Source organism: Stenella coeruleoalba (genome assembly GCF_951394435.1).
Source record: "Stenella coeruleoalba genome assembly, chromosome: 3".
Lineage (NCBI taxonomy): Eukaryota > Metazoa > Chordata > Mammalia > Artiodactyla > Delphinidae > Stenella > Stenella coeruleoalba.
The window spans coordinates 32,048,001-32,073,495 of NC_137148.1; the positions used below are offsets into that span (position 1 = coordinate 32,048,001).

Sequence of the window (25,495 nt, forward strand, 5' to 3'; positions counted from 1 at the left end):
TAATATGGCTGATACCAGTGCTTCTCAAACATTCATGTGTACATGAATAACCTGGGCATCTTGTTAAAATGCTGATTCTGATTCTGCGTGTGGGGCAGAGTCTGCATTTCTAATAAGTGCTCAGGTGATGCTGATGCTGCTGGTCTGCTGACCACACTTTGGGTAGGAAGGGCTCTGCAGGACTTGGTCCCTACCCGTTTTTCTAGACTGATTCTGTATTTCCTCTCCCTTTGCTTTCTGAGCTCCATTCCCACAGGTGTCTTTTTAGTCCTTCCTACTTCCCATACTTGCTCCCATCAGAGAAGACCTTTGCTCATGCTGCTTCCTCTCTCTCAAAATTCTCTATACTCCAGTCTTCACTTAGGTTCTATTCATTCTTTCAACCACAGCTCAACAGCAATTCTTCCGAAGTCTCTTCTTTGATCTGCCTACTTGGTTATATTCCTTTGTTAATACCATGTACCTATCCTTGATGGCGCTTGTTACAAACGCAGTATTTATATTAATATTTGTGTACTGATTGATCGAGTGGTCAGTCAATCCATTTCCTTCTCCATTGGATAAAAGCTCAAAGAGTGTAAGAATAATATCTTTCTATTTTTCTCTCTCTCAATTGTTTTCCTAGCATCTAGTTTAATGCCTGATCCACAGTAGTGATGTAATAAATATTAAGTTGAATGCATAAATCCATAGAGGTTCAGTGACTTTTTAACAATTAGCCTGCCTCCCTTCATACCTCCGAGAGGGGTATCAATAGTAAACTGTAATCACTTCCCAATTAAGAGTTATTCTCCTCCTCACTTCGTATCACTAGAACAACAGGTGGAGGGGTTCTGATCCTGTGCCAAGGTGAGAGCCTTGCTGACTGCAGCAAGTCTTCCACAAGTCCCACACTTGATGTGACGCCACTTGATTACTAGCTCAATAATCACAAATGGATTAGAACTAGCTGGGACTGTCTTGTGACTGGGTAATTAGGGAGCTGGCTTCCCTATCTCGTTTGATAAATAAAGAGAACACTTACATAGCAAAACTCCACAGTAAGTGCTTCATAAGTATTTGTTGAATGAGTAAATGAAGAAACAGAACTTAGAAGAACTAAAATATCATAAACAATGTATAGACAAATGATTTTAAATAGCATCTTCTTTACTGTGTACAATACATCAGAACAATAATGCCCAAACCTTTCGCTCACAGAAAATGAAAATAATTATAGCACTCTGGGTCCCTGGACAGGACTGTTCACAGTGGTAAGTGCCTAGTCCAAGGGTTTGTCAAACCCAGGCCCGATTGGGGCATGGAGCCACGGAAGGGATTAATCTCTCAGCACATCCATATCCTATTTGTGGATGTGGTACAACAGTGTGCTGCAACCCATCAGTTGGGAAGTTCTGAATCAGGATGCCATGGAGAAACGTGGATGAATGACCCAGAGAACTTTGGTTATCACTAGATTTTTTTGAGGGTGGCTAAGTGATATTCACCAAGAAAAGCTATCTACACATATTTATAAAAAAGCTGAATCTGGATCTGATTCATTCACTCCCTCACCAAAAAAATATTGAGTGCCTAGTATATAAAGCAGTACTCAGCTGAGTATTAGAAAATAAAAATGAAAAGGCATGACAGACCATACCTTGAAGGAACTTATTGAGTAGAAGGGAAAAAAATAACCAAGCAATAATTATCATAAGAGATCTATGTACAAAGAGCAATGAAAGTAAAGAGGAAGAAGTGTCAACATACGACTAAGAGGGTCACAGAAAGCTTTGAAGATAAAACAGCCCCAACTCTGAGGATGAGGTGGGCTTGCCAAATGCACTGTGTGTGAGCTTGCATGTGCGTGAGGAGAAGGCGCAAGAGGGAACAGTAGGGAAAACACACTCTTCATGCCTAGAACCATGAAAAAGAGCACAGTCTGTTCAAAAAACATCTAGTCAGTAGCGGTGTATCAATTATAAGATAGGAGAATGGTAAAAAAAACAGCAGACAGATCACACAAAGAGTCTTGTGTGCTGGACTTGAATAGGCAGTAAAAAAAACTGTCAACAGCCTAATCCAAGGCAGTAGTATGAAAGATGAATTGGAAGGGGAAAAAACTGGAGACAAACTTACTAACATTCCCACAGGGAGATGCTGAGTGACCGTACTAAGGCTGAGGTAATGCAAATGGAGTAAGAGGGATGATCAATCGGGCTGGGAGATGACTTGTGACTGGAGCAGATTCAAAGACAGGTGGGTTCATCTTGAAGGACATAATCACTCACCTGAATGACTACATATTGCACTCAGTTGGTTACTGGGCTGGAAACCCAGAATTTCAATACAGACACAATAAAGGCAGTTATCATCTGTATGTTCCTGTAGTCCAGTGTCTTCTGTGCTTTCTAAAAACAGAGAAGCATCTGAATGGATTGAATTCATTATTTCTGTAAGACTCATCTGCTGTCGTAGCAAGTGAAAAGAGTTTTTTACAAGACCTCCAGTTCCAGATGGAAGACCTGTGCATAAGTAAATACAAAACATAATCTGATGAAGATGGTATCAATGACACCTCTTTCAAGGTGCCTTAAACTATGTGAAATTTTAAAGAAGGGAAATTAGGGAAGAAAACCAGAACTCCTTTTATGATTCAAAATCTAACCTTAACTGGGGAGAAAAACAGGATAATTTGCTTTAAATTATGAAAATAATTAACATCAGCAGATATACTTATATTACTTTAATATGGGGTTTTAAATACAAAATAAAAAATTAAGATTACACAATTAGGTATCATTTCAATTCTTAATATTTGTGTAATCAATTCTTAATATTTGTGTAAAGAAAAGTAATAATTCCGAGTCTAAAGAGGTCCTTGTTAAGAAAAAATCATCAAGATTTTAAAGCTTTAAATTTGTGGCTGATAGGCATATATTAATTAAAATACCACAGCTCATAGCAAAGAGAGATCATGTAATGTATTAAGTACATTTTTCTCTCTCTCCTTTCCCCAAACAGCTGTTGCTTAGACCTATGAGTGTAAGTGTTAAAATTTTTTCACGTATTGTTTGTTTAAAACAGAAGCAACTGATCTGGTCTTTGTCTTCTTGAGAGGCTTGGTACTTAGTTGGAAAAACACTTTAAGTCTCTCGCAAAAAAATACTGTGGTTTAATTTTAAATTGACTCAAACAATTATTTTGCTATAATTTTTTAAGTTGACCCAAAAGTAAGTATACCTGAATTTTTAGTGTCATCCTACTGAAAAGAATTTTCTTTTTAATATAAAGAGGAGAACAAAAACCATGCATTACCTCCTGCATCATGGGCAAACACTCTTGCACCTCGATCATCATGTGGAGGTATGTTTTTTGCCTGAAAATAGGGAATATCCTTTACCTAAAATAGATATGTCATGGTAAGTCCTGTTATAAAAATTCACTTTATGTATATTAGCATAATTAAATGAAATGTAATTTAAACAGAATTACTATAGCACATGAACCTATAATGAAAAGATACTGAAGAAGGTTAAATCACCAAAACTTGACAAAATAGCATAAAACTCTTAAGGTCCTTATCTATTCTTGGTGACTTAAATGGATATTAAAATAATTATTTTAGAATTTATCTAAAATGTTTTTAGACTTCTAAACAAATGTGTATTCTTTAGTACTATCTACCTTCTAGAGATTTGTGAGTATTTCGTGGGATTAGCACAACATGTGGCTGCCATGTTCGGGATAAATAGGATCAAGGATTAAATAAAACAAGGAATACATTGTACATTTCAAACTTACACAATGTTATATGTCAGTTATATCTCATTTAAAAAAAACAATAAGGAATAAGTCAAGTGTGACTAAAAAGCAAGATTAGGCATTAAAATTTCTATAGAGAATATACTGATAAAGAAATCAAACAAGATGCCGATTTAGTGTGAGGAGAAGGATAATGTGCTGGGGACTTAGAGATGCTAAATAAAAGAGTATAGAATAGTTGAGAAAAGTGAAATAATTCTCATGGTAAAATTTCTTTAAATAACACTGCCTAAAAATACCACCTTCCCCCAAATTAGTATTTGCTCTAAATTATAATTTCTAATAAGCAGTTATAGAATATGAAAAAAAACGTAAACCAACTCATAAGAAAACAATAGAATTTATGATACCTGGAATATATCATTGATGTCTACTGGAAGAGCAAGACCAATATAGTCATCTGAGCTACCATACGTTGCACTGGACACCATGGACCTCACTGAGGAGGATCGCTGCAGGGTATTTTGGTTAATAGGACTTAATAAATCTTCTTTATCTAGCGAAGCATAACTTAAAGCTTTCATGAACCTATAATACCATTAAAAAAACTATATTAGTTTCTTGATTTGTTACAGCAATCACATAAAGAATTATAGTTTATTTTCATACCTTCATAAAAGAAAGGAAGCTAGTCAAGTACTAAAGAGTGCCATCTTATTTACTGAGAACATATGAATACTTGAAAATATTTCTCTCTTATAAGTTGATATATAAAAGGTCGTCAGTAATGTTGACTGTTGACCAAAAACAACTGTTACGGTCTCCCAGGTAAAAGTGAAAAGGTGAGCAATTAAGATAACTTTCAACATCTAGCAGTAAAAAATAAATAAAAAACTGACCTCAGAAAACAGAGGTATTATCCAAGAACTAACTTCACAACCATTTGAGACTGCTAGATTTGCTATAAGTAAGGGCACGTCTACTAATTCTATTTAAGATTATTTTTATTAAAATAAGGATAATCACTTATTCTTTGTGTGGTGATTACTTTATCAACATAAGATTTTGTAACACAGAAGACAGACACAAAACAGTAAAAATGGGACTCCCCTGGTGATGCAGTGGTTAAGCATCCACCTGCCAATGCAGTGGACACGGGTTTGATCCCTGGTCGGGGAATGCCACAGAGCAACTAAGCCGGTACGCCACAACTACTGAGCCTGAGCTCTAGAGCCTGCATGCCACAACGACTGAAGCCCGTGCACCCTAGAGCCCGTACTCCGCAACAAAAGAAGCCACCACAATGAGAAGCCTGTGCACTGCAACAAAGGGTAGCCCTCGCTCGCCACAACTAGAGAAAAGCCCGTGCACAGCAACAAAGACCCAACACAGCCAAGAATTAAAATAAAGTACACATCTAAAAAAAAAACAGTAAAAATGGTATCATATATAAATATTACAAGAGACAGTTTTATATGAAGCACTGATATTTCCTCAATGCATTCCTTACCAGTGATTCCATAACATGGAATAATGACATTTCCATAAGATACACCTTTCTTATACAGATTTTTATTCATGCAACAGACATGCTAAGATATTTATCATACGCCTGCTTTGTACAAGGTTCCACACTATATGTATACTGCTATTTGAAAACTCAAGTCATTTAAAATGTAATAACATACCCTGATATTAAAACGAAGAATTATTTTGAAAAGAACACAAAATAATGTTTTATAAATAGTAGCTATTAAAATTATCATAGCAAAACCCACTAATTTCTACAAACTTCCACCTAAAAACCACTCATAATTGAAATTTACAAATTTTATAAAATAGGTCAGTAGTTTTTAAATTGTACTCTGTTATACCTCTGTGATTCCACAGAACTCTTCAAAGACTACTGGAGTGAAGGGGAAGAAATTACTGGTATACTCACCTCCACAATACCTATTTCAACCAGAATAGCTCTGTTTTTACATATTCTACGTTTTGGGTTTCCACAGCAATGTTTTTGTGAAGAAAGGTTTCTCTACTTAAAAAGCGACATTTAAAAAAAGCTTAAAACCACTTGATCTAGTCCAATCTCCACTAGATTAGGCAATTGAGGCCTACATACTTCAAAATTCATGAACTTTACCATACAGATTTACCACGGTAAACAATTGAGAGGTTTGCCTGGGTTTGTTCTGCATTGATGAGGCTTGCAGAACTTTTGAATTCCAAGCAGATGAGACATTATAGCATAATTTATGGAACTTTTTCCAAGTTCATTCATTCAGTGCCAGGATTATAACTCAAGATTAAGGATTCCTACTTCAGTGTTTTTTCTGCTATGCCCCAAGGAAATACTCAGTAAGATATGGTTTTTAAGAATGCTGGATTCATGCTAACCATTATACCATAGGTATCAGTATGACTACTCTTCTAATTTTATAAGAAAAAAAAAAAATCTTCTCAGCCTAGATTCCAAACTATTATTTTACAGTAAATGTGTAGTTATCGTCCATCATTTTCATTTTCTCTGAACTAACCAAAGGAAACAAGTGGGAATAGGAAGACTAATGTCTACACAATTTTTTCCTCCATGGAACCCAGTACACAGTTAAGTACTAAACACAGTTTGAAGAATAAGTGACAGATTTGACCAACATGAGATTTTTGTTAAGCCTCATGCCTCTGTACAGCTGTTTCTGTTTCTCTTGACTGCTTTTTCTTTTTTTTTCCCCTCCCAAGAAATTAAAAACATCTATTAATCCTTTATAGTGCTGATAACTTGGCATTTTATTCCAGGAGTAAGATTTCCAAATATCCTTCTCTTGATCTAACAGAGAATATAGGAAATAGGATCCTAAGAACCCAGAATGATTAGGAAATAGTGATTCGGAATAGTTGTTTCTGGTTTATTCTAATGAATATTTAAGCAATGAAACTTTTTATCTGTGCTTTAATCAGTTTAGATAGAAATGCCTGCTTCAGTGAGACAGAATAACCCTAACTGGGTGGTTCAGAGTTAACAGCACTTTGGTTATTGTACTGAGCTCTAAGATGGTGGTACCCTTACTGCTTATTTTGGTGTGCTCCATTACTGCCCCTTGCTGAATGCTACTAGCTGCTGTAGTCTCTGAGTTTCCAAATACTTCGTTGTAGTATAAAAGTTTCCTCCTTTGCCACCAATTTTATCAGCTCTCCTTTCCTGTCAGTGTCCCTACCAGTAGCAGCTTATAACTGTTGCTTCCATAGGCCTGAAAATCTGATATACAAACTTGTTAGAATAAACATCAACAAACTATGAATGTGGGTCAGAGGTACTTCCTTTGAATAAAATCTGTGAAGTTCACTGCATAGGTTTATACTAGTGAGCTGTTGGGAGGGATGAGGCTGTCAGGTAGATAAGACATTACTGCATAATTTATGAAATTCTACCAAAGGGAATATAATTTATTATTTGCTACAAGGGATCTCTTCTACTAAATGTGTTAACATTCCTGAAACAAAATTGCTTAATAACTTAAGAATTTGGTTATATAAGAGCCAAATGGATTACATGAAAGAAATAACTATCAATAATAATAGTGATGATGATGATAACAGCTAACTTTTATCGAGTGTCTTAGTATGTGCTAGGCACTAGTCTCAGTACTTGACAAATACTAATCCATTTAATAAATGAAAATGAACAATCTAAAACTAAAGAAAGTTTTTAGAAGTATTTGGTCCAACAAAAAAGGAAGGTATAGAAATTTTTGCAACAATAAAATTTAACACTGCATATCTTTTATAGGTAAAATCTACTACTTTGACCAGCTTGATATAATCTTTAGATATGGCATAGAAATCTCCCAAATGCTCCTGAGCACAGGCAAACTGCTATTGCTGAATTCTGAGGGCCAAGTAATTCATTTAATGTTCATTTGGTTCCTACTTAATAATCACAGCTACTTAAACTGAAAAGAATTATACTGAAATTTTCAGTTATCTTAAAAAAAAAAAAGTCAACTTTTGGAGCCTTAAATTGACCTACCTGAAAAGGTTGTTTGTTATTGTAGGTCTTAAGCTCCTGATTCCCCCGACATGCTTCTTTTTAAAATCGATCCTTGCAGAAGCGAGAAATAAATAAAAAAAAGCTTGTGACTTATGTGTCATTGTAAAGCATATATGTTTATTTTCAGGGCCTAAAGGAGTTTCTTTTCCCCCCTCGCAGCTGCAAGAATCCATTTCAAATCATATCGGGTAACTAGGAGCTTATAGCCTACTATAGTAAACAATTATAATAGGTCAGTTCTGAGGTTTACGTAGATGTAAAACCTGGCTAATGCTTTACATTTAAGTCTATTAAAATGCAAACATTATTGTTCATTTTAAAATGTGTATTTGCTCACCTGCTTGGTGTTAACCTGGACTCAAAGCTGTTGGCTTTCATGGTGATGGTATCAGTAAACAGCACATCTTTTGCTGGAGACGCCAAAGCTTCAGAATGAGATAAGGATGGATGCATTCTTTGCTGCTGTAATCTTTTCAGTGTAGCGTAGCCAAAGGCATCTCTAGAACTTGTGTAACTAAAGTTACAGTCTGCTAGACTTTTAATTGTAGCAATAGAGGGTGCTTTAAGGGACTGTGCTCTTCTAGGAAGTGTATGAGAAGAACCTGGAGGCACCAGGGACACTGAGTTTGATTTAGAGAGAGAGAGATGGCTAGACTGTGGCGTCAAATAGTGGCTTGTCTTAACAGTTTTAGTACTTACCACAGTACTCATACTTCCACAGTCAGTGTCCACAGTCGTAGCATCTACACCTACTGTCTCTCGTGAAGGACTTGAGCTCATTGAACTTATGCCACTTGTTGTAGTGTCTGTATTAAAACTTTGGCTACGTATCTTCATATGTGAGCTCGCTGAACTTTCTACAACTAATCTCTCTCGGCTTGTGTTTTCTCTGTGATTCTCTGTACCAAGACTCTTGGTGAATTTTAAGTCATTCTCTCCAATACTTGGAGTACTACCAGTGTCTTCAATGTGCTTATTCCCAACAAATGAAGTTTCTAATTGTAATGTTTTCTGTACTGTGGATATGGGTGTGAAATCATCACTATGATTAAAGTCAACACTGGGCTCTGTAAGCGTTCTGATCCGCCTGTTGCTTGTCTTATTTTCAGATGACAGTTTCCCTCCTTTTGGATCACTGCTACTACGATGTTTTTTATTAGGCAAAGTAAGCGAATTTAAGATACGATTCTTCACAAGTTTACTAGAAGCAAAGAAAGGGAATGAATTTTTATCCTTCATAGGTCCAGATCGATCATAAAATGCTGGCTCTGCATCTTCATTGATATCAAGGAAAAATGTACTAGTAGAGCTGCTGCCAAACCGGTCATCCTCCATTATGAACATACCTATGATCAAAGGATTAATAAAAGCAGATAAAAAAGGACAAATAATCATAGTAACTATTAGTGACATAATTCAGGAAATTTTTGTTTAATAGTCACCTGGGGAAAAATTTTTCAAAAATAAAGAGTCAGACTGCTGAGCCACATAAAAAGAGCTTCCTTGAGACCCAGAATTTGTCCTTGAATAAAATATAAAATTTGTCATTATGATGATCTTCTGTTATTTCCAAAGAAAAACTACAGAACTCATTATGTCACAGCTTGCATAAAGTTTCTTTTATCTCAGTGAGTTTCCAAACCCTCCAAATATTCAAGATAAAATTAAAGGCAAAAAGGAGACTTGACCCTGGATATTTACTCAGTTGGTACAGATTCCTGGTGGTTTATTCCTCAAATCACAATAGGCAAGAAAAATCAATCTTATAAGAAATGAATGTCCAATCTTAAGCAAACTATACTTACAAAGAACCGAGTCACAACATTTTAAATTCATGTTTAAACCAATTATATTTATTTCTCACTTTGCCTTAGGAACTAAGAAACTCATCTAAATTCAGGGCCTCTAATAAAAGACTCAATCCAGGTGCCTAATGACATCTATGGGATTTTATTCTATTTTTATTTTCTGTTGAATAGTTATAAATTACTTCAAATATATTCTGAAAGAAGGCAAAATAAAATCTTAAACTTGCACACTGCACTGTATTTCCATATTTTGCCAATTCTAAGATGCACATTTTTCACACTTAAAATCTCTAAAATCAGCATGCATCTTGCAATAGGCAGCATTTTTTTTTCTTAAACAGTGGTGCATATTATAATTTATGGTATCTTAGATCTAGTGAAATATGGTTTGATAAATATTGCACTATCTTCTTTAAAAAAAACGTGTCTAAAATCTTCTGCACCTAGTAGCATTTAGCACAAGGCTTAAAACTGCAAACCATTTTTCATTTAATTTATTTTTGATACTCCATCTTTTAACAGTTTCGCTAATTTTAAAATTTAGCTCTTCTTTCAAAGATGAGTATATGAATATAATATCTCTTAAATATATTCTAGTTCAACAACCCTATATCTGAAAAATGAACAAAAGAATTAGGTAAATGAAGAAAGTAGATGAATAAACATTCACTTATTAGAAATTGCAAAAAAGGGGAATGGGTCTTCTGGGACATGGCTTATTATTTAACTCTGTAAGTAAACTCTGTAAGCCTTTTCCAAGGCCTATTTAGAAAGCAAAGGGAGAGAACAATGTAGGCTGGTAGCTATACTCCCTGTTGTGAAAAGATATGCATTCTCCAAGACACTATTACTGCCAAATTATCTCAGAGAAAAGTAAATTAAGAATGTAAAATTCATTTAAATTCTGATATCACAAGCGTTAGTTTCGGCTAACTTTATTATGACCCTGTCACAGTACTCACTTGATGGCGCAGATTCACTTTCACTATTATGTCTAGAGCTGGTTGACTCTGAGTTCAAACTCAGAGTGCTTGGAACAGATGAGAGTTCATTACAGAGTTGTTCTACATCATCTGGAACCACTGGCCACAGATGTTTGCGACTGTGCCTTACAGCATCCCAGTTGTGACATTTTAGAATATCACAGCCTTGTTTGGTTTTGGCTATGAGCCCAAGCACATATACACAGGTCCTGTAAGTAAAAGATACAGTAATGACAGTTTATAATTCCAAACTGAGATTTCTTAAAGCAACCATAAAATATTAGTTTGCTATATGTACATTTGCGCTTTCTTTAATAGCCATTAAAAATAACATGAAAACCTTCATAATGAAAATATTAATTACAAGGAAAAAATCTAAAAGAACATATTGTGATCAGGGAAAAATATATACATTAGCTTTTCTGAAATAAATTTGGAATATTTGCACTACTAGATTATTTGGACACACTATACTCTGTTTATCTGCAAGGTAAGTGTCAATATTACAATGATAAGAATAAAATATCAATAATATTAATAAACAAGGAGTTCCTTAAGATGTTTAACCTGATGCACTGAAAAACTGCAATCATAAAATACTCTTCCCTCACACTCATCTGTGAACAAAAATATATACTTCAGAAAGATTTGAGTTAAATGACACACCCTCTGATGGAAAGAACTTCACATTGTTTTGCAAGTTTTAGTATATCTGGAATCACATTTTCTTCCTGTAGCAAATTGAGACCCCAATTTGATGAGCCAATATTTCCCTAAAAGAAAAGAAATCACATATCAAATATATTTACAATACTAACTCCTTCAAGAGATTTGGAAAGCTACCCAAAAAACCAAAAAATTTAACCACGTCTATAAGAGAGAAAGAACTGTGAAAAAAACCTCACATAAGGAACTTTAGGAATTAAAGTTCCATCTGTCTCAGCAAGAAAACTAACAGTTTAATCATTTATTTTCCAACATAAAATAATATTTAAATGGGCAGGAACAATCTTTGCTTTAGAATACTAATCTAAGAACACGTTCCAAATAAAATTATTTTTATTTATTTAATATTAACAGGAAAATGAGTAAAATCTAAAAATTAAGAAGATCTTACAGAAGTGTTTATTACAAACCAAGGCCCATAGAGATGCTTTCAGTTTTTTAATTTCTTCCCATTTATCCAAATCTGGTGTGCGGACACTGTGACAGAGTTCTGTAATAATATTCTGGAGAGAGGAAAAAAATACCATATGATTAACAGTATGTCTTTAACATATATTCTTATTGTATCTTAAAACCAATTTAAGGTTTGTATTTAGTAATTTTTGCATATTTAAAATCCTAAAATAATTTTATGTCGAATTTCTTAAGAAGCAGCATTAGGACATGGGCTCTGAATTCATATATTAGAGTTAGAACTTATTAGCTAAGTGGCCTTGAGCAAGTTACTTAATCTCCCCATGTCTTGATTTCCTAAACTCTGTTTCATAAAGTTTAATGATTTAATGAATTATTACATAAGTGTAACAAAGTACTTGGGGCTTAGTATTAGAAAAATGTTAGCCATTAACGATCATTATTTCTTTTAGATAGAAAATAACAAATTAACACCTATACTTTATCATACTATGTAGGTAATGATACTGAGAAAATCATTTAAATTTTCAGTGAATTAAAAAAATATATAGTCTCAATAGTCTTCACAGACAATATAAAAATACATGAAACTGTGGAATATATTTATGCAAAACTTTTGCTCCTGAAATGAACACTGATATGAAAAGGAACTAAACTGCTAGGTTACTATTGTTCAGAAACACAAATACTTCTATAACCATTCTTAAAATAAGGGTTACATTTATTGAAAACACCTAGTAGCAAGACATATTCCCAGCCAAACTCTGGCGTGCATACTATACTCAAAGAACAACTGCTTGTCTAAGCCTTACATTACATGAAATATATGAAAACAGTGAGGCACTAACAAACAGCAACTGATACTTTCAGTTTTTGCTCACCAAAGGTAACTGAATATGTTTCAGGTTCAGTTTAACTTCCCAACAAGAGGAATGAAGAAACTCAGTTTTTCAGTATGTTTTTACTAAGGAGATGAACTTCCCCAATGAACTAGAAAGGAAAGAACTCAGACCTTCACTGGATTACTTACTCTACATAACAAATTAGCTATGCAAATAGTCATATGCAAGTCAGGGAAATGCATGCAAGCCAGTAATATCTCTAAGCACTGCAAACAAAGAATGCTAAGTCAATTACAAGATGGATGGCTTTAAAAGCAACTATGCCACTGACGTTCTGAAGGCTTTTGAGAAGTTTTTGAAAAGATAATACTTTAGCAATACTAAGTTTTTTCTACTACTGTAGCTATTTAAAATAAGCAAATTATGTTTTTACCTGTACTTCCAACAAATGACAGCCTGTTTTGTGGTGTACCAGTTGTCCGTAAAGGTGTACAGGTAGGTAGACATGAGGACGCTGTAATCTAGTATAATAAAAATGATTGATATACCTATTGGTTCATTTTAAATAAGCTAATTTTAAAAAATGACTTATAATAAAGTACTAGATAAACAGAATTAGACATAATCACTCAGCATAAATAAAAATACGGAGGTGGAAAGGCATGAGAATTCCTCTAGAAAAATAATAGTTTAGCTGGTCTCTGAGTAACGCTAAGAGAACTAAGACAAGAAATACACACTAGGGTAAGGACATGGAGGGATCTGAACACTATGCTATATTAGTCAGGGTATTCAAGTTATGAATGTCACTGAATTTTTGAACATTCAATGCTGTGCTTTAAAAAGACTTTTCCTATGTCAGTGTAAGAAACAAAATAACTCAGAAAACTTTAAAAAGTAATGATTTACAATAATTTGGTTTTAAATTTTATGTTGAGGACTAGCAATAAATTATTCCATTAACTGGACTATACCTTTGGTTACTCCGACGAACATAGTTGTCACCATCAATTGGCTTTCGGTAAGTAGTAAGTGCTTCATTAAGTTGTTCTTCAATCAAGTCAACATATTTTGAATTATATTCCTAGAAGATAATATTGTTTTAATTATATATATCATAACAACATTCACTAAATTTGTAATATGTTAGGTACCTAACAAATCTTTGGAAGCATAAATATGAGAAAAATGAACATCTGTTCAGGAAATTTAAGAAATTTTTGAAAAGAGTAGATAGAACAAGGTATTATGAATGCAAATGTTCTATCACATCCATACCTATAAGCTTTCTGCTTATACGCTTTTCCTCATTTTCAATTAATATTTTAGGGTCCATACAAGTAAGCTAAAAATTTTTTTGTCATATTTGAATTCCTGTCCCCATTAAAAAAAAAAAAGAACAGCTTTTTATTTATTTATTTGTTTGTTTATTTATTTTTGGCTGTGTTGGGTCTTCGTTGCTGCGCACAGGCTTTCTCTAGTTGTGGCGAGTGGGGACTACTCTTCGTTGCAGTGCGCGGGCTTCTCATTGCCGTGGCTTCTCTTGTTGCAGAGCAGGGGCTCTAGGTGTGAGGGCTTCCGTAGTTGTGGCATGCGGCCTCGGTAGGTGTGACATGCAGCCTCAGTAGTTGTGGCTCACAGGCTCTAAAGCACAGGCTCAGCAGTTGTGGTGCACGGGCTTAGTTGCTCCGCGGCATGTGGAATATTCCCAGACCAGGGCTCAAACCCGTGTCTCCTGCATTGGCAGGCAGATTCTTAACCACTGTGCCACCAGGGAAGTCCCAAAACTAGCTTCTTAATATTAAACTCTGAAGATATTCACTAGAAATTTTAAAAGGAAATTAACTGAGTTCTACCATTTTAGCACCGTTTGGTAAGAAACAATCTCTCTCCCTTTAAATCAGGTCAAATGTAAAAAATATTTCCAACTAAAACTTGGAAATTTTCTAGTTAAATTCTTTAAACCGAGACAGTCAATCACACCACCATCTTTATTGCAAAGATCTCCACTTTAAACTAAACGTTTAGAAGGAATTGGTAGAAACTCTGAAAAGCAATTTGGCAGTATTTATCAAAACTTTACATTCACATACTTTTTGACTCAACAATTATACTTTAGAAATTTGTTCAAAAGATATACCTGCACAAGTATGCAAAGATATACATGCAAGAATATCCAGCAAACACTGTTTACAAAACTAAAAAAGTTGGAAACAGTCTAAATGCCCATAATACAGGTGTGATTATAAAAATTAGGGTACATTGCTACAATTTACTATGCAGCCATTAAAGAGAATTAGACAGCTCTAAATGCACAGCTCTGAAAAGATCTCTTAGATACACTGCTAAACACAAAAATTAAATACAATTTTATTTACAGCTGTGAATGGATTCATTTGTATTTTTATATGAAGAATATATACTTATAGATGCACAAAACATCTTTCAGTGCATACAAAATATTAACAGACATTATCTTCAGAAAAGATAGAAAAAGGGGGCAAGGAGACATTTTTCATTTTAAACCATTTTAGACTACTTAAATTTGGTGGGTTACCTTAACTCCCTACTTAGAGACTCTAAAAACTTACTTTTCCTGCTTTTCTTTTAGGTTCTTTACTTTGCAAAAGTAATACAAGGTTTTAATTATATTATCAGCATACCAAATTTCTACTACTGCTACTACAACCACTATATTACTCTATATACTATACTACCATAATCTCCCTATACATGAACATCTCAGTACAAAAATTCTAATTAAGGAAGGTATTTTGAGCTTTATGCAGGAATAGTTACATTCACATGGTATTGCTTGGTTAGTCTTTTGACCAGTGGCGTCCATGTGGAAAACACTAGCAAAGTTGAGGGGTATGGTTTATAGCTATGAAATGCACTGAGTTTCTGATGTGGATCATCTTGAGGATTCTGCCCAAAAAGGACCTACTGGAGGAGCAAGAAGACCCCAAATGAGGGTGAACCTCTAGCTACTAGGAGGTATTGTAAGTAGGCAGCCAGAGGAGCCATTGATTCAGTCAAGGGAACTGCAAATGAGAGATCCCCAGAATGAGGTCTTCAAGGAATTCATGAACATAACCCTCGAGTAAAAGAATCAACATCTGAAATCTGCCCCGCTCAAAGCTAACAACCCCAGATAACAGTTGCATCAGTTGAGTAAGACTGTCCATGACCCTGTACCCCCTCCTCCTCCTGCTCTAAAGCTGAAGAGGCTCCAAATTTGCACCTGGTAAATGGGGAGGAGATAAATAACAGAGTGATGAAACGAACCATATCCTCCCTCCATTGCAGATTTCTATACCAAGCCTGGGCTAGGGATGAAAGTTTTAAATTGAATGAGTGAATTTTCAATATTATTCAGGCCTGGATGCTTTATTACCTAGAAAAAGCGTCTCAACTTCATCTTGGCATGCTGCAAGCTACTGGGAGGAAATCAAATATAGTGGAAAGAGCATGGGCTTTGGAATCAAAAAGTGCCCCTGCTCTGTTATTTTCATGCTCTGTGACCTAGGATAAATTAGTTTACTCATCTTAGCTTCCACATTTTCATTCACAACATAGAAATAATACAGAAACATTTCACAGGGTTGCTTTGAGTATTAAGTGAGGTAATACTTGAAAGGCACTAAGTTTAACTGTAGGCAATCACTAAGTTAGTTCCCCTCCCTTTCTCCCTTTCTCTAATTTGAGAGAGTAGACTATACTGTCTTTATATTTACATCTCGCATTTACTGCCTAACTAACTGCAATTCAGCATCTGTTTATAACTTGTTACTGAAATTGCTCTAGCAAAATTCACCAATGACTGGTCACCTTCAACAGGCTTTTTTTCTAGTGTTCACCTTACCTGACCTCTCTCAAGAATATATACCACTGACCTCTCCTTCCTGAAGCATCCTTTAGTGAAGCCATGCTGATAATTTTTTCCTCAATGTCCCTGTCCTTTTATTCCCCTCATGAAGGCAGAGTGTTCGGGCTTCCCTGGTGGCACAGTGGTTAAGAATCCGCCTGACACGAGTTCGAGCCCCGGTCTGGGACGATCCCACATGCCACAGAGCAACTAAGCCTGTGCGCCACAACTACTGAGCCTGTGCTCTAGAGCCCATAAGCCACAACTACTGAGCCCGTGTGCCACGACTACTGAAGCCCGCACACCTAAAGCCCATGCTCCGCAACAAGAGAAGCCGCCACAATGAGAAGCCCGCGCACTGCAACAAAAAGTAGCCCCCGCTCTCTGCAACTAGAGAAAAGCTGCACACAACAGTGAAGACCCAATGCAGCCAAAAATTAAAAATAAATAAAGTTATATATTAAAGAAAGCATAAAGATAAAAAAAAAAAAAGCAGAGTGTTCTCTAGGGAGCAATTTCCAGTTTTACTTCTTTGTTCTTTACATTTTCCTTGGTGATCTCACTCAATTCAAATTTCAACTACTACTATTCACTGACAACTCCCAAACTTCTATCTTCAGCTCATATCTGAGCTCCAGATGCACATTTCCAAATATTTTCTGGATACTCTCACTTGCCATACAACAGGCAATACCAGTTCAACTTATTCAAAATTCATTATCCTCATTGCTGCAAACCACCTTTTGTAATCACAATCTTTTAATGGTAAGCCATTATGTATTCAGTCATTCAAATCAGAAACCTTAAGGGTCAAGTGGGACCCCTCATTCATTACATCCAATCAGTTCACAAATCCTGTCCATCTTATTTCAAAAATGTCCAGAAAATGTGTCCCTGACTATGGAACCTAACCACCACTGAAGTCCATGCTCTTATCAATTTTGCTTCTAAACTGGTCTCAGTATTCCTAGATTTCTTTACCTTGATGACCATACTTCTGCTACTACACTGTGATCTTTTTCTAAAGTATAGTTCAGACTATGAATATTCTTTACACTTGTAAAGATTCCCCCTACTTCCTACAAAATTGAAATCCCTTAGTATGACATAATGTGGCTTATAAAAGCCTAGTTCTAATTCTAATTCAATCTAGTTCTAATTCACCATTCCATCCTCATCTTGCCACACCCCTCTTATCCTAGCCCCAACCACACTGGAATATGGCTTTCCTCACAAGTCTGTGAAGTTTCAATAACCTATACAGATTTATTATTCTGCCCCCTCATCCTTGAACATCCTTCTTCCAATTTGACTATTTACTCCTCAAGACCACTTCAAATATCACATCCTCTCCTCAGCCTAACATTTTTTTTGCTAATCCCTAAGGCAGAATCATTAACCCTTCTTCTGTTTCCTTATACACGACACATGATTTTGTTATATCAGTTAATATTTTGTACGTACTATCTGAAAGTGCTGTACCAGATTTGCTAAACAATTTCCTAATATAATTTGTATAATAAAGTGACCAATCTTATTACGGTAACTAGTTTAAACATCTTCTATTTAGAAAATAAAACTATCATATCTCTTTTTTTTTTTTTTTTTTGGCTGCACTGAGCTTCACTGCTGCACGTGGGCCTTCTCTAGTTGGGGCCAGCAGGGGCTACTCTTCATTGCAGTGTGCGGGGCTTCTCATTATGGTGAGAAGGATAGGCTCTAGGCATGCAGGCTTCAGTAGTTGCAGCACGCAGGCCCCAGAGTGCACAAGCTTCAGTAGTTGCGGCGTGCGGGCTCAGTAGTTGTGGCGCACGGGCTTAGTTGCCCCACAGCATGTGGGTTCTTCACGAACCAGGGATCGAACCCATGTCCCCTGCATTGGCAGATGGATTCTTAACCAGTGGACCACCAGGGAAGTTCAAAACTATCACATCTTTATTTTAGTTTTCTAATTCACCAATTACTGAAAGACTTCAGGCCTGAAGTTGTACACTTTATAGTTATAGTATTTTTTTCCCTTTTTTTCTTCCAGTTTTATTGAGATGTAATTGACATACAGCACGGTATAAGTCTAAGGAGTAAAGCATAATGATGTGACTTACACACATTGTGAAAGGATCATCAAAATAAGTTTAGTGAACATCCATCATCTCATACAGATACAAAATTAAAGAAATAAAAAAAAAATTTTCCCTTGTGATAAGAACTCCTAGGATTTACTCTCTCGACAACTTTCATATATAACATACAGCTGTGTTAATTATATTTATTATGTACATTATATTCCTAGTACTTATTTATAACTGGAAGTTTGTATCATTTGACTGCCTTCATCCAACTCCCTCTCTCCCCACACCCCACCTCTGGTAACCAGAACTATAGCTATAGTATTTTTTAAAAATGAGAATATCTTATGAAACATGGTTCAATATAGACAATATAAATAATGATCTGAAATAATGGAAAATCTGAAAATCATTTACATTAGGATTGATTAATCCATGAGTTTCTAAGATGCTTTGACAATTTACAATGCATCAAATGAAACTGAAGTCACAGTGATGACCACCTAAAGAAAAGCTAGGAAGTTAACTAATACCTTCAAACTACTCCCTTCTTCCTAGATTTCCCTATTATATACAACAGCAAGAAGTTTGCTCTCAGATTTATGAAAAGTACACCTTAAAATGAAGTTTAATTAGATGATTATATATGCTTGGTAGAACTGTTTTTTAATCTTCATTTAGGAAAATTGTTTTAGTTTCAGCTTAAAAGGCGTGTGAAAGGAACCCAAGAATAAAAGAAATGATGGTAAGTAGGGTTGACAAACGATACCAATAGATTATATCAATTAAACTGAAAGCAAAATTTCAACAGAATTTACACAAAATCAATAGTTCTCTATAAAATAACTATAGTTTAAAAAGTGGACAAATATAAATACAAATAATTATACAGAATTTTAAGACTTGACTTCACATGAATGTTTAAATATTTAACTTTTTTAGTTTCAAAATACTGACAATATTTTAAAAATCCTCTAAATTCACAATCTATTTCCCAAGATAAAAAGATACAAATTGAAACTTATTCAATAGCAAGTTACCTTGTGCCACTTTTCCAACTGTTTTGCTATATAACCCCTTTCGTTCAAATAGGAAAACCCTTTTGGAATGGAGAGAAATCTGTAAATTAAAACAGGCAATAGTTTAACATTAAGTCTCACAAAAAATGTTTAAGGAGCTAAAACATCTCAAACAAAATATGTTTAAGGAGGTAAAAGACTTTAAGAACAGCTCCTTCCTAAAACTAAAAGGTCAATTTTTATTCATTGTAATTTCAAATACAAATAAATTTTCACAATCTTTGCAAAAACACATGAATCCAACCACAGTAAAGAAAATGTCATGAAAAGAATGAGGACACATGGAAATGTAAAAGAAACATTAAGAAAAACAATGAAAAGACAGAGTTTCAGTATTAAAGGATGTCCAATATTCTAAAATAGGCCTCTTTCAGAAGTTAACAGCTAAACTCTTTAGAGTGCTTCCTTTACAGATTTGAATCCAGCTTTAATACACACTGCCAGAGAGAACACAACAGAAAACATAACTATAAGAAAAATTTTCTTCAAATTTACCTCAGGAGGAGAAGCAAACCCTTGTCCCCAAGGTGAGATAAAGCTGGCTTCATCTGAATAAGAGCATGGAGATTGGCCTAAAAGAAATAATTATTAGGCAAATTAATAACTGCATGAAGATAGTAAATTCTCTATTTCTAAAACCACTATATTATATACATTATAATTTCACATAATTTTCTATCAAATTTGAATGTTTTAATAAAAATTCATGTCTAAGGGTTTTATTATAAAATAATGAAACTTCACCTTGTCTTCACATGCTTCATCGAGAATATCAAGAGCTTCAGAAGAAATCGTTTTGTTTTTATCATGCAGCTGGGTCACTAGTAATTCAATTCCCCAATTATTGAAGAATTCAACATTAGCTCTCAATAATACTCTTAAATGTTTTGTTGCATACAGCCTGCAGGCCTATAAAGATAAATAAGAACATTAAAAAAAAAAAAAAAGAAAAAAAACCACCACCCAAACTTCACTATGGACGGTCTATTCGACTTTTGTTTTGGGACAGTTCTGCTACTTGAAAAGGGCAGAAAGACTGGAATTGATGGTCTAGCCCTTGATATGAATATTTTTTAGTCCAAGTAAAGTAAAATACTTGTGTTTCAATCTAGCTGCTTCTTTCCCTTTATATAAAAATATGTGTACTATATCGAGTTCTTTGGAGGAACTAAAATTTTAAAGTAAACTAAAATTCCATCCCATAGTCTTAGAATTTATAATTAGTTTTATTAGGCCAAAATTTATAAAATACTGAATTAACTGGTTATGAAATATATAGTTTTATTGCCTATGTTATACTCACATCAGTGGCTGCTGTTAAGATTTTGGAAAGTATGACCCTAGCCAATCCATCTCTGCTATAGTCCAAGCTCGAAACAGTCAGTTTCAGCAAGTGATCTTGGTTTTTCAAGGAGCAAAGATTAAGTAAACTAAAATAAGGATTGAAAATAATGAAGGTTACTAGAAATTACTGTATTGATTCATTAATTCAACAAATATCTTTAAATTCCTAATAAACAAGCATTTCTAAAAGAAAGCACTTAACAAATATCACATTTTAAAAAAAAGCATCGGAGTAGAGCATCAAGACAGCTCTAATTAAATATTTTTTTGTATTTTAATAAAAATTTACCAAACACAGGTACACAGACTAAAAAGCATGCCCTTTCTGATCACATTAAAAATAGTTTGGGTATATACTGAAACAGAATTTAGGAATGCTCACCATTGAAATACACTGCATTTTTCCAGCATTTTGACTCCATGAGGGTGGCAAGAAAGTGTTCCAATAAATAAAAAGTAGTGTTGACTAAGAGTAGTCAATAAACCATTATTTTGAAGGCTTCTTTCAGGTTTCATGCCAGACGAGGCATTGAGCCACTGAACAATATCCTTTACTAGATCTTCTAAGTATCCTTGCCCATCCTGAAAGCAAATACATTATGATATTGCTAGAAAAGGACTTAGTGCCTACAATTAGAAAAATCAACTCTAATAAAGTCCAAAAAATTTAATGATAATGATGAAGTTACTAATAACAGATATCAATCACTGAGTATCTGTTGTTTTTAATCCCATTCAACACAGTGCTGCATGAGATGGTATTATTTTCCATCTTACAAGGAGAAAACCAGGTCTTCTAGAAGGCAAATTAACTGTCCAAAGTCACATAAATAGCTAGTGACTAAGTCAGGATAAAAATCTAGGTTTGGTCTCATTCTCGATGTTTCTAAATATAGCTTATGCCTCTTCAGAAATAAAAGAAAGGGGGCAAATTCAGTGAAAAACATTTACTCTGGAAAATATACAAAGTGCTTATTACCTCTTCAGACTCAAGAAGAAATTCTGTAAACTGGCAACCCACAACTGTGAGCTGCTTGGACTTGGCAAAATCCAGATCCAGATTGGCATATAATTTACTGCTGGGCTTGTAAAAATAAAGTAGTCTTCGTACAAACCTAAGAGCAAAATAAAAAATCAGCAACAAAGTAATAAACCAAAAAATTCTTTTAGAATCTTAACCACAACTTATGATATAATAAGGTTTTGAATATGTTTTGGGTTTAAACCATTGAGCTACATGGCAAGAAATTTAATAAACACATTTGGTACATTCCACACACAAACCAACCATAAAAAACAACAAAAAATCCCCTTCATTATAAAAAATATCTTTGTGAAATAAGAACTTTATGGTGAGATGCCTGACAGAAATAGTGGAGAAGAAAGATGCTAGCAGGAAAAATGCAGATATAACATAGCTAGAAGATACAGTTGGAGAAATATGAGGAAGCCACCTGGATATAAATTTTCATTCTTTTTTTTTTTTTCTTTTGAAATGCACACATTTTATTTTACTATCAGGTCTTTTTTTCTTTTCAACTCTCTTTTAATCCAGAATATATAAATTCTTTTCTACTGTACTTTATCAAGAACTTTGTCCCATGGCTCTATAAAATAATCTTATACTAGATAATTGTAAGCAAATGTTACCACACTATGATTTTATCAGTTTTTCACAATTAGGCAAAAAAGTCAACCATAAAAGTTCCAGGTAAAATTTAAGCAACTGAATTTATAAAGCAATGGATGATAGTTCAATGTTATAATTTTCAACATTATGTTCTAAGCTTCCATGGAATTTAGTTCAATTTAATTTCGAGCACTACAATCCAATCTAATAAAGGTGCCAGATCCAGGAGTTGGAGAAACAAAGTTGAATGAGACTTCACCTCTGTTCTCAAGGAGTCTGAAAAGTTAGTGCTATGCTTCTTTACCCCAATGTAATTCTTATGTTCTATATATTTCTCAAAACTTAATACAGATATTAAGTTAAATATCACTGAGTAGATGAATACAATCAATTATAATGTCAATGATATGAACTTCTCAAAAACATGAAGTAAAGCCCCTCTTATCCAATGAGATCAACACTGGTGGTTGGTTAGTCTAAACTCAGAAGGAGTAAAAATGCATGGGGTACTAGAAAAGAGCACAATACCCTGAAGTACTGTATATGCCCTAAACATTAGCATGTTTTATGGAAGGTGTGGTTGGCTACAAGGAGTGTAAAAACGAACAAGAATGAATAACCCTTCAAAGTCAGATTCAAAAGAAAGTAGAATTGGAATATTTTAAATGGCCATCATTTTGAAAGGGAAACACTATGCCCTTATGTCATTCTCATACATTAGGGCTAAGATAAGTACATGGCTGATATTCCTCGATTTGAGAAACTTTAATCTCAAGTATTTCATTTGTTCCAAAACTAAAACCAGAATGTAAATAACCAGAAAAAGAATTCGCTGATGCTTTTTGGTTGTAAAATACAAACTATGTATAAAAAAATATATATGTACCTACTGAATACCAACTATTAAAATGTATGTATGTATCTTTAAAACATCAATTATTACTTTTAGTAGGTATCAGGCATAATATAATTCAAATCTAAGTTCTTTAAATGCAAAACAGTTCTTACATACCTGTGCAACTGTTCATCTTTATAGTTTCTTAGATTTACATTTGGCCACTAGAAAAACATAATACGTTATATTATGTATTTATCAATTCCTAAACATATAATTATGATGAAGTACAATGAATAAGAAAATGAAAACAATCAAGCCATTACCAAGAAGTATCCTATCATACCTTAAGAATGGTCCCTATAAGATTCCAATTCCATTCAAGATTCTCTTTATGTTGAAGGACTTGGCTATCTCTAAGGTTCATTAAAAGAGCTTCCTCTGTATCCTAAAATCACCAGAAAGTAATATGAAAAATTAAGACAAATGGCCTCACGTCAAAAAACTAACTTCAAATATTAAAAACAAAATGGAAGGTTTTTCATTTAAGGAAGATTATCAAGATTTTCTAACTTGAAAAAGTTATAAAAACACAGCTCCACTGCCTAGTCATTATAAAACTTAGAAGCCTTCTGAAAATCCATATGCATGAATAAAACTGCAAACTCAAGCATGTATGCCTACTAAAATACAGTGGTTAAGAATTAGGAAATAAATTGAAAATTGCATCTTCTCATCAGTACCTTAAGAACAAATATATCTTTCTGAACTCGGAGATATTGATCCCGTTTCTGGTGTGTTGCAATTGCTTTCTGAATAATGTGATCTAAATGAAGGCTATAAGGCTTAGGTCCTCGTTTCTTCATTTCATGGAAGCGTTTTAAACAGTTCAAGGCTGCACTGGCTCGCCTAATGAGAAAAAAAATTAGTACAATTAATACAAGGCTAGCGTAATTTTAAAGAGACCACTTTGGTAAATTATTCTATTAAAACTTACATAAATCCATGCTAGAGAGTGTTACTAAAAAGTAAATTATCTAACCAAATTTGGAACCACAAAGAAAAAATACAAGAACACTGCTGATTTGTATGAAGAAACACTAATTATTTAGATTCAACGAAACATACTTACTAATCTTTTCTTCTATGGTGGTGGGTACTTTTGGTATGTTAGTTTTAAGAACTCCTTCCTCAAGGTCAGGACCTAGTGACCTTACTTTCTTATTAAAGTTTTAAAACTCTGCTTTTCACATTTAAGTCCTTAATCCATATGAAATTGATTTTGTTTATGATATGAGGTTGGATAACCAATGATTCCAGTATCAACTGAACAGTCTCTATTTTCCCCACTAACCTGCAACTGTAAATGGGATCCTTTTAAAAATTATTTTATTTTGAAAATTAATTATTTATTTATTTTGGCTGTGTTGGGTCTTCGTTGCTGTGCATGGGCATTCTCTAGTTGCGGCGAGTGAGGGCTACTGCTCATTACGGTGCACAGGCCTCTTACTGCTGTGGCTTCCCTTGTTGCGGAGCACGGGCTCTAAGTGCACGGGCTTCAGTAGTTGCAGCATGCGGGCTGAGTAGTTGTGGCTTCTGGGCTCTAGAGCACAGGCTCAGTAGTCGAAGTGCATGGGCTTAGTTGCTCTGTGACATGTGGGATCTTCCCGGACCAGGGATCGAACCCTGCATGTCTCCTGCATTGGCAGGTGGATTCTTAACCACTGTGCCACCAGGAAGTCCCTAGAAATTATTTTAAATTCCCTTTTTGTGGTGCATAAAATACAGTTTTCTAGAATTTGGTAGCGATCAAGTCTCAACTTAAGAAATTCTGGTAAATACAAATCAGATTTAAAATTTAAAAACCTTAGGATGTGTCCAGATTAGCAAGTACTTACCAGTAAACAGCTTACCGAGCTAAAAAAATCATTCTTAGATTATTACTGGAATTTTGAAGGTAAATTTGAATTCCTGATGAACACTAAATACCATGGCCATAATCTGACCCAGAGAGTTCAGGTCTACCAGGCTTTGGGAAAGTACATTTTCCCATCAAGAAACTACTAAAATAAAAGTTGAATGCCACCACTACCGATGTTAGCTTAAGA

General features: G+C 34.5%; 1 protein-coding gene across 4 annotated transcripts in view; it reads right to left on the reverse strand.

Annotated features, from left to right (window-relative positions):
• RICTOR (RPTOR independent companion of MTOR complex 2) overlaps positions 1-25,495 on the reverse strand; it is a 127,678-nt gene that overhangs the window by 11,747 nt on the left and 90,436 nt on the right. For 2 of the 4 annotated variants that reach the window (XM_079915671.1, XM_079915669.1), the window contains exons 17-35: positions 24,131-24,296; positions 23,734-23,835; positions 23,565-23,611; positions 21,902-22,037; positions 21,305-21,504; positions 20,882-21,008; positions 20,323-20,487; positions 20,074-20,150; positions 19,540-19,618; positions 13,540-13,649; positions 12,999-13,086; positions 11,720-11,812; positions 11,250-11,356; positions 10,563-10,792; positions 8,130-9,138; positions 7,772-7,843; positions 4,155-4,332; positions 3,298-3,382; positions 2,271-2,504 (exon numbers count right to left, since the gene is read on the reverse strand). In XM_079915671.1, the coding sequence (XP_079771797.1) occupies positions 2,271-2,504; positions 3,298-3,382; positions 4,155-4,332; positions 7,772-7,843; positions 8,130-9,138; positions 10,563-10,792; positions 11,250-11,356; positions 11,720-11,812; positions 12,999-13,086; positions 13,540-13,649; positions 19,540-19,618; positions 20,074-20,150; positions 20,323-20,487; positions 20,882-21,008; positions 21,305-21,504; positions 21,902-22,037; positions 23,565-23,611; positions 23,734-23,835; positions 24,131-24,296 (3,305 nt within the window). The remainder of the gene's footprint in view (positions 1-2,270; positions 2,505-3,297; positions 3,383-4,154; positions 4,333-7,771; positions 7,844-8,129; positions 9,139-10,562; positions 10,793-11,249; positions 11,357-11,719; positions 11,813-12,998; positions 13,087-13,539; positions 13,650-19,539; positions 19,619-20,073; positions 20,151-20,322; positions 20,488-20,881; positions 21,009-21,304; positions 21,505-21,901; positions 22,038-23,564; positions 23,612-23,733; positions 23,836-24,130; positions 24,297-25,495) is intronic. The other 2 variants (XM_079915672.1, XM_079915670.1) reach the window with 2 other exon arrangements.